The following is a 12,505-nucleotide window of genomic DNA, read 5'->3' on the forward strand; positions in this document are numbered from 1 at the left end:
TGAATATTGTCAGAGATCACATACACGACAAGGAGTTATTTAGTAAATTATGCAAAGGACTCAAGATATCAGACCTTGGAAAGCCTCATGAGAGTGAACTGACCCAGGTCTGGAGACTGTTATAGGCTATGTTTTGATTGAATGAACTTTTGTGACACTTGCAGACAATCCTGTCAATGAATAACAATGAGGACTTAAAGGAAAACCTTTCAGCAGAGAATGTTTGGACAATACATGACCTGCTCCTATAATGTCACATGAAAAGGGCTTTTCTTCCCACATACACCATGTAATAAACATTTACTGTCTATAAATTATCTGTTTTGTGCTACAAATTTATGAATAAAGATTTGATATATATATATGATTTGTAGTATTTGCTTTGACCGTCAAGTTTTCAGGTTTACCTCTTTTTAAATCCCATCACTTCAAATATCAGAAATAATAAATTTATTAGAATGCGAAATATATAAATATATATATATTACAAATGACTTGTAACTTTACCTTTCAAGTCTATTCCAGCATTATAGGATTCCAACAGCATATTGTTACAACAAAGCACAAAACAATATTGGTTTTCAGAATACAGCAAGTCAATATACAACATTACTGCATTAAACCTTGGGTGCCACCTATTCCGAGAATCCATGAAGGTTATTTTGCGTCGCTGAATTCCTGATAGTTTATTGTCACGTTAACATGGAAGTCCATGACACAGTACAGAAATGAGGTTTTTTTTGTAATTATTTTTAAACATATTGTTTTTTTAAAAAAATCTTACTGCTTAGCATAGACATGCTTTCATTTATTCATAAATAAGAAAATGCCTGATCACAGAATGCAGTTAATGAAAATCACAGGTCAAACAATTATTGGCTATAAAAAGGTAAACAGCTGAACCTAATGCATACCTAAACTCAAAAAACAAAAATTAACCAAGAAGTAGAGGTTTTTGTTTTAGCTCTACACCCCACAGAGCATGTGCATGTCAGCCATGGAGCCAGTGGCAAAGATGGTCCCTTATGAGGACTCCAGGTCCTGGAACTTTCATTGCTGCAGGGCAACTGCACACAAGTAGGTATGTGTAAAAATGCCCACTTCGTTATTATGACCAGGCTCACATATCCACATATGAGGGTAAAAAACTTGTCCTCTCCCCCTCTTGTTTTGTAAGGTTTTACATTTTATCTAAAAAAAAAAATCAGATATCAAATTGTGTTTGAGTTCAATGACAACAAGATGAGTATACTGACATAAGCACAAAGTTACATTTTGTGGACCCACAGAACTTAATTGGGCCAAACAAACATTCCTGTAACAGCCCAGTAGTACTGCTTTGTGTCTTTAGACCTTGCTTGAAAAAAATAAAATTAAAAAAAAATTCAACTCAAGATAAACTAAAACCAACATTTGTGACAAAACATTTTTTTGGATCTAAGGCAGGATCCCAAACCCCACTGAGGTTAAATTATTATTATAATAATTATAAAGTAATATGTGATATAGGTTTCTAATAAATTAGGTTCCAAAACCTCTGCAAACACATAGTGACATATGTAAGAAAAAGCATCCTAATTTATAAAAGAACAACATAAAACTGATGGAAAATATAGTGAGAGTACAAACACATGGATTTAGAGAAATCCAGTTATTAATGGTGAATAAAGACATGCAATGGCCTCAAGTTAAACTATTTTCTATTTCTTTGTTTAACAGAATTAAGGCAATTTCCTAATTACCAATAATGAGCTAATTTAGTGAAATAGCATTTTTAAGGATTTTTAAAGTAGATCTAATCCCTAACTGGGTGACATTAATTTGCTTAAGAACCTTGTACCATAAACAATTGCTGTGCTTTTTTCTTTTTAAAAATACTGTTTTCCCCTTTATTCATCCTTATTTGCAAATGGATGCTGCTAATCTCAGGCTAATGACCTTCTTGCAGCCAAGACCTGTGCAGTCCAGTAGCAGTCCTATGTCATTTCCCAGGACAGACATTTTTGATAAGGACAATAGTAAGCGTACCTGCTGGTACCTTGTCAAAGTATTTTTGAACATATAAGGTTTTTAGAAGAGCCTGTTTTTTTTAGAACAATCTTCTAATGAAAAATCATTTTATCAACGAATCAAATTAGGGCTAAGAATACACTGATGTCCAAAACGTTTACAAACACCATTTTCCTTTCAATAAGGGAATTAGATACGTTTCAGGCATTTGGGAGCTGTTTTGGGCCATTTATGGACAGCATTCCAAATGCTGCAGGATGAGTTTTCTTTACAGCCTAGAAGAAAAACTCTGTTGTGGGCTGTCCTATTGGAATGAATGGAAATTTCAAACATTAGTGTTTAAATGCTGAGTTTAAATTTTGGGGAAACAGTCCATGTAGACGTATACTATGTCTGATATGAAAAGCTTAACCTACCTAGCGGTACATTTCTGTCTGGATTTATATGTCTAAAAGCGGTACATTGTTTTTCATGAAAATTTATTTTACAGTATAATATAATAGTATGAGTATATTAAAGTTTGAAACACAAAATCACATAAAAATAAAAAATTGAATTAAAAAATATATATTTTTTTTAATAAAAAAAATAAATAAATATTATACTTATACTATTATATTATACTGTAAAATAAATGTTCATGAAAACAATGTACTGCTTTTACACATATAAATCCAATGTATTGCATTCAATACAGTTATTTTGTATTGAATGCAATACAAACGGATTTTGAATTTCCCACCCCGCCAGCATTGTACACACGCACTGACGTCACCGGGACCTCCCCAGGTGACTCATCGGGTTCAGAAGACGCCGGAGGAAGAAGAAAGGGATCGCCGCGATGGACAACGCAGGACGGCGGCGGATCAGGTAAGCGCTGTATTTACTAACCTTCCCATAGGTTTACATACCCCGAGTGTGACTTGGGGTTACTGTTTTCAGCAACTGGTTATCGCTAGGGAGGTTAAAGACTATAGGAATCCAAAATGCAATGGGAAGTCTAAATTATGTAAATCTGTACTGCTTCATTTTACCATGATGCCCTAGGTACACTTATAAGTGCCCTGGTGTACAGTGTACATATGGCTTTGATTTACTTACCAGTCTGCACATTGTACTATACACTTCCTAAAAATCAACAATTATCAAAAACTTTACACTAGCCGCATAAATGCCAATGGTTGTTATGAGGAAGTCATTTCACCGAGCCACTGACCATTAATGGCTATCGTATGAATATTAGGTGCAATGACAGAAATGTAGAAGAGTAAGCTTGCAAAACTGTAAAAGTCATATGTAAATGACTAAAGCTGAACTCCAGCCAAACAGCTACATATAGAGATAAAATATTACAAGGAAGCCGTTTTACTTTTCAAAGCCTTTGTATTTCTGTTAAGTTGTTTTTTTCTTTCTGTCACAGCCCCACTATACTGCACATAAAGTGGGATGATTCAATTTATAGGTATAGAATGTAAAAGGAAAACAATTCCAATCAAGCAATGAAGGAATACCAGCAGATTAAAGAGGCAATCCCCCTGCTCAATGCAATCTCCTATCATCGTGTTCTTTGTCAGCACATCTGCAATGGAAAACCAAATTAATTCTTATTTCTGCTCCTCTGTCCCTGGATGCCTACACTACTTTCACAAAGAGCACTTGATGCAGTTATATAATGATTTAATATTACATAGCTATGTTAACCTGTGTCAGTTCAGTAAGTTAAAAATTGCAAAATAACTTTAAATTTGTGTTAACTGAAAATACATTATACTTTCTCTTTAAAAATAAAAGCAGAAATGTTTTAGGTTAGAAAATGAATGTCTCTTTGAAATCTCTGCCAGGAATTGCAGTGTTTATCGAGTGAGACTTAATTACTCTACAATTTCTCCCAGTGAGCGATCTTTCAAATTTAAAGTGCCAGATGGGATTGTACTGTCATTAACCTTTTTAACGCAGATGTGAAGTATGATGGCAAGTTTGAGCCTTACTAAAACTGATATGAGTTTCTGAATATCTTTCTGAAGATTAGAAAACAAAAGCTTTCATGTGAATGTTGATTCACCATTTTTCTGCATAGAGGAAATGTACAATGTATTGTGCTTCTGTATTGTCCTAAAAATGCTGCAATGTTTAGACATAAAAACTAATTGCAACAAACTGAAGATGACAGTGCCAAAGGTTTTTTTTTTTTTTTTAATCTTTAGAAAAGATGGTAAATGAACCCTTTAACTTTTTTTATTATCCTGTGTGAAAGTGAGGAAAATACCCCCTTCCTAGTTGTTACAGGTGAAAGGTCACCAGTACAAACTGAATCTCTCCATAGAAGAAAGAGACAGTAATACAGACCTAATAGAGATCCAGGCCCCTACCCACTTTATCCAAAACCAAAAAAAAAAAATGTTTTTAATAGAAAAACAATTAAACGGTTAGGCGGTATTGGCTGTAGCAATTCTTGATTATGTAGAATATTTTTAAGTGTTAAGGGTAAACATTTAGACCAGGGTTAATATTTAATTTTTAAAATTCAGCCCACCCAAACTGATACTTCAATTTTTTTATTTTTTTTATATCACTCTCCATTGGTGAAATGTCTTCACTTTGTTTTCTGTGTCTGGACAACTGTTCTGCCCATTGCAAAAAGTTGAGGAAGATAAAGTGATAGGAAGTCAAGGACACAAAATGAAGTGTTTTCTTTATTACCCTTTCAAGGTTATGGACTACTGCTGATCTCAGTGCTGACCACCAAAGTGCCAAATGCACTTTGAAATTTCTGCTGTTGCTTAGCCTATACATGGAAAGTTTTTGTTGCATGTCACGCAAAATAACTGGATAATGAACTACTGTTTCTGAGTTTCTGCTCAATAGAAATAGACATGTTGTGTGAATAGTGAAAGCAGGGGAAAAGTATACTCAACACCAATCAATTTCAAATTGTTTATGTCTAAAACAATCATGTATAAATATTACTTTATGGTGCTTCTTCCCCTGTAGGATGTTTAAATCCAGTTTGGATCTTCCCTTTATGTTTCCACTGGTGAGAGAAAGTGATACAAAACATACACCAACATTGTTCAATACACATTTCCTATTCCTGAATGCTGCAATCTATACCACAAAAAAAGTAATCTTACTTAGGTCATGCAAAGGCAAGATGGATGCTATTTTTTATATTGAATATTAATAGGAAAAAGAATGAACCCTTTATTGCATATGGCCAGAGTTGTTGAAAAAATAGTACAGATCTAAACAAATATAATTCTGGGGCATAAACTGGCTGGAAGAAGGTTCTAAATGCTTACATCAATGGTTTTCCTAGGCTTTAAATATTCAAGAATTCTTCTGTACAATGTTGGACAATATGTAAAGTTTAAACAATGGATAAAATACCTCCAATAATCTCAGAGGCCCCTTACTCAGAACAATGCAGAATATAAATAGTTGCATTTTTAATTGCTAATGCAGCTTCGTTTAATAGAAGTTAAAATATACCACTAGTAAAAAGACATACAAAATTTCTAAACTGTCTTTATGCCATGGATTCCTATGTTATGGTATATACAATTATCACTGCTGTAAAATATTACATTATGATTGGTAAGGTATATTTGCACAAAAACTCACTGAATGAAGCAGATAAGATACTAGTCTGCTTAAAATTACTCACCAACCAAACATACGCCTAAAACTAGAAATAAGTTTTCTTTACCTGAATAACATGAGATTTGTATCATACAGATCTATAGATATTTATCTTTATACTGAGACATAAATCATCTTTAGCTCTATCGGTTTTTGATTTGACTTTGAATAGACTTATACAATTTAAATGTTGACTGCAATGTCATTTCTTTTGCCTTTATTCTTTGCATTGAGGAAAGGAAAAAATAATAGTGAAGGAGAAAGATCCCAAGTGGTGAAGGGAAGGGTGAAAAGGAGAAAATAAGAAAAGGAAGTGGAAATGGAAGGGTGAAGGGCAAGAAGAAGAGAAGGGAAAATAAAACAAAGAGTAATGGTAGGAGAGAGTAATACGGGTGGGGGGCAGGAAAAAAGGGGACAGGGGGTGGGAATGAAGATGCTTCCCCCTTTCCGCTACCCACTTATTTTTTCTCCTAATGTGACCTATTTGATCATAAATTATATTTGTGTACATATCCCCTAAATTTCATGCTGAGCTCAGCTAAACTTAAATATTTTCCAAGACCAAAAATATTTTTTTCCCCATTTCCAGCTATTGCAAAAGAAAACTCTGCTATATGGTAATATTTGTTTTTTTACACCCAGTAAACCAGTCTTTTACTTTTGCAAATAGGGAACACATAGGCTAAAAGTTGGTGTGTTCTTACTGTGGACCTTTTCACATTTCATGATGATCATAGGTCATTATCGATGTTTTCTGAGCAGTAAATTACTAGTAATTTCAAAATGTGGTTAATTTTCTAGCTTTGTTTACCAATACCAACTGGTTCTATACAAATGTAATTTTCAATCATTCGGGTCATACATGAACAGCAGGCAATGTAATTATTAGCTGTCCAGACCTAGTATCACATTTAGTATATTTACATGAACTTTACATAACAGTTACCAAACAATCATGAGAACATTTTTAGGGTCAATAGTAAAATAGTTTAGGAGAGAAAGAATGTCATTGTAATATGCTATAAGATATATGATATGATAAATCCTTTGGTATAATAGTAATGTGACCAGACAGCTAGTCTGGTGCGCAGCTGTGACAAGTGAGATAAATCAATAAGATGACCAACTGTTACTCATTCAATTCATTTTACATAACTCATTTAGTGCTGCAAAGCCTGTCTCTGAGCACTGAATATAGGTAATGACATCACCCCCACGCAACCCCATGTGCACTGTGACTATCTGGTACAAAATACCATGCCACTTCTAACATATCAGTCTACAGGAAAATGTGGTTAAATCTTCTATCCAAAATGTCGTGCTTCAAGAATATAGCTTTTTGGTTAATGCAGAAAAAAATAAAACAATTTAAAAAATGCAGTGAAAAAAAGTATACCATATGCTAAATGCAGCTCTATATATACATAAATTAAATGAGTATGTACCTTAATTTGAGATGATAACCTCAGGCCTTGTAAAGCAGTACACAGAATGGGAGAGACAAAATCAGCACAAGAAGCCAGACAAATGTGCTGCACTGCACATGTGATAACAAGAGACATGCTGATATAAAGAGATATCAGAAAGATGAGTTATTTGATCTGTTGCTTCTCCTTTATTCTCCAAATAAAGGCTGAGGCAGGGACACAGCCTGTAAGTGTTACTTGAACACTGCCAAAGAATGTTGTATTGCATGTAAATGTAAAGGTCCCAGGCAGATAATATAAACCTGATATGTGTACTGTTACCTGTGCTTTCCTTTGACCCGAAAATACCATATAAAATGGTATTATGAGGAGGCATATATCACAGAGAATTCAGGAACAACATTTCTCCTTCTACTTAGTGAGGAATTAAATTGAAACATTTTTCTATTGTCAAAAACATGATAATTTGGATGTGTATTGGATTGTGTATTTATACCTTCACTATTTGCCTGAAATTATCCACACACATAGCAATCGATTTCAATCAGTCAGATAAGCAAAATAATATTTTATGTCTATGCCCTACTTAAGGCTGTACTGAAGTAATAGAAAATTAATTTTTATTTTTGTTTTATTTACTAATAACCTCCATTTGTAATCTATCCACCACGTTCTTGTTACAACAATAGAACAGTGTGTTCAAATATGTCTGTGTAGTCCAATAGGGATTAAGATCCATGTTCCCACTAATGTCTTCCATGTCTTTTCTCTTCTTCGCTTCAAGCAATGATTTGCTGCAGTCTTTTTTTATTGTCTAGAATCTACCTTTTTTATCTTTATTTTTTTATCCCTTCAACTTTTCCTTGTTTTTACTTTTCCACAAACTTCTAAGAACAGCCAGCTCAACCTTATTACCTATGCACAGTAATTGTGATGGATGTATAAAACGACTTGCTTACATATTGTGAGACTAACATTAGGGAGGTTCTTACATTTTACAGTATACAAAAATATAACTTTACAAACTTTCCTATCATTCCCTTTAGTACTACATCTACTGCCAAAATTCAAATTCATAAAGTAGTTAAAGCGAACCCAAACTCAACATTTTCACTTTACATAAAAGGATAGACAGTCCTTATATGTAAAGGAAAATGTTATTTATTTTTACTTTTTTAGGTGCAACACTTTTTTTTAAAAAAAATGGTGTGGCACGGCCTCTTTTAGTCTTGATTGCTGCCGGGATCATCACTGAATGGGAGCGCACAGCCTTCCAGGATACCTACGTCACGCATCCCGAGAGGGTCTGGCCGGGCAATTTTTACACTAAGGGAAGAGAGCATGCGCAGTGAGATCGGCTCTATTTTTTCCTCTTTGCAGCGCGCTACATCACCCGATCCCACACCTGTGCAGTGCGGGATGGGGTGGTATAGCAAGAAGACAAGGGGAAGACAGAAAAGAAGACCGAACATAGTGGCGCCCGGCGCTTCCTTTGCACTTGGACGAAGAGGAATTCTAGGTTGATGTGGGACTGGATCGATGGAAGGTCCAGAGACATTAAGGGATCTGCTGGATTAGGTGTGCTTAATTTTCACTTTAGCCCTGCTTTAAGTAGTTATATGTATACATATATGTTTTAAATGTTATAATGTAGTTTATATTAATGTTTTGAAGCGATAATCTAAGCTGGCAACCTTCATGTTTATACAATACAAAACTATATGAAATGATAGGTCTGCATACCTCAGTTACATGAAATACACCCACGTCATGCTCAATAAATACATATTTTAATATTTAATCTCTAAGAAAAGTAAGAAAAGTATAGCATTTCATTTGGTGGAGCCGCTTATTGCTTCACCTGGATTTTATTTCATTACCGTTGTACAGTGTATATATTGGAAGTAAGCGATGGCACTGCAATATTGCTTAATGCAGCGGTGTTGCCAGAACAAAAAAATGACACTGCCTCAATGCTATGCATACATAAGCTTCCCAGCAGACCTCTCGTGCATATAAAACAAAAAAATTCCCCTATGAGATGTTAAAATACACGCACCCCTTACTCTCCTTGATTCCTTTTTTTTAAAGGATTAGAAAGCGCACAGTTTGATGCCAGCCTTTCCTTTTTAACTATAGTTTATGATCTACTACTTATCTTGCTATACGGCTGATAAGAGTAAAGCTGATATGTGCTAAACTGTAGTAATGTTTCAAACTCAAAGATGAAACAATTTAGAATCCTCGCCTGAGGCTTTCGTTGCTTCAGCTCCTGCTGCTCTGTTTCCCAGAATTCCCTCTTTTACCTGCTCGCTGGGCTGCCTCAGCCCTGGTCAGGAAGTGTTGAAGTTGATCCAGTTTCTCGTGCTGCTCCTCCAAGGGTTTTTGTTGCCATATGGCTGACCCAGGCCCTCCAGCATCCCTTAAGGCATTCCACTTCTGGATCAGAGCAAAGAGTTCTGAGAAAGACTTGTGATAGCCTTGGCGTAGCATTTCTATGCAGATGCTGTGCTTGAACGAATTCTGATAGCTGCATAGTAAAAAAGAGGGAAACAAATAATTCAACAGCTTCATAATTACAATAGTCAAAGTAGTTAGAACATGCATTAAATTACCTTTTACTGTTAATTTCATTTTAACAATGTGCCTAATGTTCCACATCTCGCTGTGCGGAATACATGTGCTGTAATCAAGTGTCTTGTTATACATCTGTCATTAGCCTGCTGTTAAAAAGCTGCTTAGAACACACTGAGAGAGCTATACTGACACCTCACAGAACAACGCACTACAACACAATTATTGTCATCCCGCCGTTATACTCTGGTCTTTATGAAGCTTTGGTGACTCCAGCAGGCCACTGCATGTCAACAAAACAGTTTCTCATCTCATCAGCCTCAAGTACATTTCAAAAATGTTTACAAAGTGAATAGAAACATATATACATTACCCCAGCGGATAATTATGTATGTACTATGAACAGGCAGGGAAGTTCAGAACAGGAATATTGTGTTTGCCATAGGGACTCCTTGTTATACGACATCTATTTCTAAAAGGAAATCTCGGGATAGAAACTAGCTGAATTCAGTTATTAATGACACGTTTGCCTTGTCATTAATGACAAGCTCATGTTTTCAGTGCAGGCTCTGGGGGTGTCATCCTTATCCTTGCTTTGGTATTTATGGCATTAGGGATATGAAACAAATAGGAAGCCATTGACTTAAGACCTCTGCTCAAACTACATAATCTGAGCCAATAGTTCACTTAGCAGTAAAGAAATAAAGGAATAAGAGCGGGAAGCAATACCAATTATAAACAGGTCAAATTTCCTATCAAGAATATTCAGGTAACCTTTTAGTCTGTGCCATAAAATTTAAATGAAAACTTAATAATTTTTAGCAATGAATTGATACAATAAAATTATCTCTGCAGAGTGTAAAAGTACTATCCATGTCATCATACTTTACTTGTAATCTCACAGTTTACTACAGTTTAATTGAACAGTACATACTTAAAATACTTGTATTTCGGACAGCTGTTAATGTACTTCTAGAACTTATTCACAGCTGTCATTTTTGTGTTCACCTCCAGTATTCTCCCCAAAAATTATTTTAAGGTGGGTTGAAAGAAGCTGTAGGCAGGTGGCAGCCCCTTTGACCAAATTTTTCATTAACCATCCAAAAACATGTTGTTTACTGAAACGTGCCGGGTGGTGAGCCTGGCTAAAAGAGGCTGGGGAAAACACGGACTTCTCTCTTAAGCTAATCAAAAAAACTTTATTTTCTGCATAGACATTTGGGTTTACATGCAAGAAGGAGGATTGGCAAAAGTGATGGTGAATGATTCTTCCCTTGTCCTATTGTCCTAATCTTCCCTTAACATCATGTATTCCCTAGAGGTAATCTGAGCATTACCTAGCTGTTTTTACATTGAATTCATGGTCCAAGTAATGCTCTGGTTAATTACAGGGCAGTAAAAAAAACAAAACAAAAAAAAAAAACACAAAATAACTGCAAAACAGCAACAGCAAAATGTTTTCATTTTAACATTACTTGCATTTGTAAAAGCTACTAGTGTAAGTATCTGAATTTGACTTAGTATCACACTTGCAATCTCATGTAGCAGAGCAGTGACTGGGGGAGGTAATCATTGATTTAGATAAGCCACAGCGATCATGTGCTAACAAAATCGTGCTGACAGTAGGAGATGACAGAGTGACAGAGAGATAAACTTATTAGGCTGTTGGATTCACTGTCATAGGCTGGGGGCAGGGACAGGACCTAGCTCTAGTAGTTTAGTAGAGAAAACGTCAGGTTCCCAGACTAGTTGTCCTGCATGGCAGAATTGGGTACAAATACTGGACATAAATACAAATCCTTTGGCAGGTAAAACAGTTCCCATATATGTGTTTTATCTGTATAATAGATTATTTCCTAATGTTCTGCATTGAGGTATATATAAAGGCAAAACAAAACCTGTTGTGTCCCTTGTGGACAGATTCATAGGGTCTGATTTATTAAAACTCTTCAAGGCTGGAGGTAATACACTTTCATCAGTCAGGCTGGGTGATCCAGCAAACCTGGAATGAATCTGGCTCAGAATTCAAAACATTTGATAACAAATAGCAAATGACTTTGAAGAAATCCATTCCAGGTTTGCTGGATCACCCAGCTTTTCTGATGAAAGTGTATCCTCTCCAGCCTCAGGGAGCTTTAAAAATCAGGTCTCTATTAGTCCTGGTGACCACTGTCACGGAGAAAAAAAGTGAACAGCAGTCAACACATTTAGGTTGCCATCAGAGCAAGAGGTGAAATAGCATCCAACATGTTACCTAAAACCATCCATGTATGTAGAGAAGTGATAGCTGAGCTACACATACATAAACATCGCTTCACTATTGTATGGTACTCATGATAGCAAAAATGTTATTTGGTCATTGTCTATTACTGTTTTACTTCTCTGAGGTATTAAACAAGTGCTTCCAATCTCATAGATTTGTTGCTTTTTAGTGATACACCCTGGAGCTTTACTTTCAATAAACAGACAAAACAAAATGAAAATAGCCAGTTTAAGATTTTGCTCCACCTATCCACTTGAGAATCTGCCCTTGCTAACATCCAGTCTTATAGCTAACATCACATCCTCACCTTAAAATATAATTTAGTGTAGTGTAGTATTCATCTGAAGCTGCAGTTCCATTGTGCTGTAATGTGACATACTTAAAAGCGCTAAAGTCCCTGCTCTAATTCCCTCCGAGAAGAAGAGAGATGCCTTCCAAGCACCTGCAGATTCCCCTGACAGCACTACTAATGATTTGTTGCCGGCAGTTATTTTTTGTATCAAAGCGGACAAATGCTAAAAAAAATGTACTCCTTTGCAACCTAGGAGCCTCCTAAGTAATGGCCTAGAGAAAACCTTGTTCACACCAGCCC

The 12,505-nt window shown here is 35.6% G+C and overlaps 1 protein-coding gene across 1 annotated transcript in view; it reads right to left on the bottom strand.

Annotated features, from left to right (window-relative positions):
* TTC29 (tetratricopeptide repeat domain 29) overlaps nt 1-12,505 on the bottom strand; it is a 126,622-nt gene that overhangs the window by 86,423 nt on the left and 27,694 nt on the right. Inside the window, exon 4 of the mRNA XM_072405889.1 lies at nt 9,383-9,606. Within this exon, the coding sequence (XP_072261990.1) occupies nt 9,383-9,606 (224 nt within the window). The remainder of the gene's footprint in view (nt 1-9,382; nt 9,607-12,505) is intronic.

The sequence above is a fragment of the Pyxicephalus adspersus genome, chromosome 3, assembly GCF_032062135.1.
Source record: "Pyxicephalus adspersus chromosome 3, UCB_Pads_2.0, whole genome shotgun sequence".
Lineage (NCBI taxonomy): Eukaryota > Metazoa > Chordata > Amphibia > Anura > Pyxicephalidae > Pyxicephalus > Pyxicephalus adspersus.